This window comes from Penaeus chinensis, chromosome 6 (assembly GCF_019202785.1).
Source record: "Penaeus chinensis breed Huanghai No. 1 chromosome 6, ASM1920278v2, whole genome shotgun sequence".
Taxonomy (NCBI): domain Eukaryota; kingdom Metazoa; phylum Arthropoda; class Malacostraca; order Decapoda; family Penaeidae; genus Penaeus; species Penaeus chinensis.
In genome coordinates this window covers 21775639-21778138 of record NC_061824.1, presented here as the reverse complement: position 1 = coordinate 21778138, position 2500 = coordinate 21775639, and the positions used below count along the sequence as shown (strand labels likewise).

The 2500-nt window shown below is 40.8% G+C and overlaps 1 protein-coding gene across 1 annotated transcript in view; it reads right to left on the bottom strand.

The window, feature by feature from the left end:
* Nucleotides 1-1767, bottom strand: part of LOC125026611 — a 48653-nt gene extending 46886 nt beyond the window's left edge. The window contains exon 1 of the mRNA XM_047615174.1: nt 1617-1767. Coding sequence (XP_047471130.1) covers nt 1617-1689 — 73 coding nt within the window. The 5' untranslated portion in view covers nt 1690-1767. The remainder of the gene's footprint in view (nt 1-1616) is intronic.
* Nucleotides 1768-2500: the final 733 nt, after the last annotated feature.

The window sequence follows — 2500 nt, the reverse complement described above, 5'->3', positions numbered from 1 at the left end:
ACTGTTGACATTGTAAAGCTCTCCATCAGCCGACCATTAAATATAGACAGTGCGAGGCATCCAGACCTTCCTCAATGGAGAGCGCCGAGAGTCGACTTGATTATTTGATTTCCAATTAAATCCTAATTAATAACACATATTGATAATAATCGCGAACTTATACAAAACTCGATCATGTGTAGGAGCGAATTATCTATATAATTTTATTTTTACCCAGTCACTTTCCCTGACTCTCCTTGCCCAGCATTACCACGTACACCTCGAGGTACCGTGGGCACCGACCACTGACACAACACCCAACATCTGTCAATACAATAACAATTTTATTCTGTCAACAGAAAAGGGGCTAAACGATAATCAGCTTGAAAGGCAAGGGGGCTGAACGAGATCGCGGGCACGCGCGCACACACACACACACACACACACACACACACACACACACACACACACACACACACACACACACACACACACACACACATATACACATACACATACACATACACATACACATACACATACACATACACATACACATACACATACACGCACACGCACACGCACACGCACACGCACACGCACATGCACACACACACACACACAGATCTGATGCTCTTACTTTCTCTTAATAACTTCCTGTGTCAAATATTACAACGTTTTTTTTTTACTTTTTATCTATTTATTCGTGGTCATAATTACGGTTTCCTTCACATGTCAGCGTCATTTCCTCGAGCTGTATTATTTCAGCTCATTTTCTAGTTTCCCTTTTCCTTGTTTTCTCGCTGTGTTCTCTGTCTCTATCTTTCTCTTCTCTTTCACTCTTTCGGGGCCATTGCCCCGCGAGACGCGGGTTTGCGTGGGCAAACCCCGTTATAGTGATCTTTCCGCGCTTTCCATTGACCTGGCGACTGATATCGAGGCTTTGCCATAAATCATGCACACAATGAACACTAGCTTTGTTCAGCAGAATTTATTCTGGTTTATTTTCCTCCGGAGGCCTTTAGACGCGTTGCACAAATATACATTCAATTTATTTTAAACTACATTATAATACATTTCAAAACTTTGCCCAAGTCCAAAAGAAGCCTTAGGCCAGCTTCACATCGTTTCATTATTTCCTTTAGAAAGCTAGTTAACTTTTCCGAAGCTATTTATCCTCTTTTTGAGCCTTTCGTCTGGCGCGACGGGGCTCGATTCCGACCCAGGTCTCACAGGCGGCGGAAGACCATCTGTCCACACGGAAGGTAAAAGGATACTGTCTCGCTCTGTCATAAAGTGATGCAAGGGATGATCATCGGCCCAGGACAGTACCCACGCAAAAGGGATTCCCCCTCTCTCAGACGGGGCGTTTCCTAATCAATAGTTTGTGTAGCGACCAGCTCCAGCCTACAACTCCCCCGTCCTGCAGGCCCAGAGCTCTGTCTGGCGCGCCAAAACTCTTATTTCAAATAATGTATGCCCAATAGCCGGCAGAAAGCATCCTAAGCGGCATTTAAATCACAACGTACCTCCATTTTTAAAGGGCTTCTACCCGGCACCTGAGGACAATATAAAATATATAACAAATCGGCTAACTTTGATGCTACTTATAAAATGTCAAGTTTTAAGGTACTCACCGGTCAGTGCAGCATAGAAGAACAGAATCCAAAAATATTCTTTCCTTACACAAATCATGTTTAAAGATCCCATTGTACACGTGCTATGAAGCCGGAGTCGAAAGATCGAACACTCCCACCAGACTCTGATTCACCACTGACAACTACGCCAGTCAGGAGCCTGCGTCACGCTACTCGCGCTATAGACGCCAACATCAACAGAAAACGGGCATTCATGAAAAACAAATGCGCATCGTATGAACGTACCGGATGCGATTCTTGTGTATTCTCCAATATACCGATGTTTTAAATTGAGTTCCAATACTGTAATACACAAAATGTTGTTGTGTCTTTCCCAAACAGTGAGAGGATGTGAATTCGCCTGCAGCACACTATACCAATGTTACGATATGTGCATAAACGTTGTTTTACATACATATACGCCCACCCACACACACACACACACACACACACACACACACACATATATATATATATATATATATATATATATATATATATATATATATATAAGCTTCGCACAAATTATTTCCCTCGACTTAAAAAAATTAAAACCCACTGTGTGTGTGCGTATGTATAGATATATATGTATGTATGTATGTATATATATACATACACAAACATACACATATGCACACACACACACACACACGCGCGTGCGCGCGCATATTTATATATAGATAGATAAACAGATGTATATATATATATATGCATATATAAATACACTTGCACTTTTGATTTGGCCATTAATATTGGCTTCGAAGTGGTTTTGGTAAGTTTTCAATAGAAATATAGGTTAAATATTATTTCTAAACATAACGGAAAAAATCTAGGGATATGTAATTTCTTACTTGAAATGTTTCCTTAAAAACATGAATGAAAAA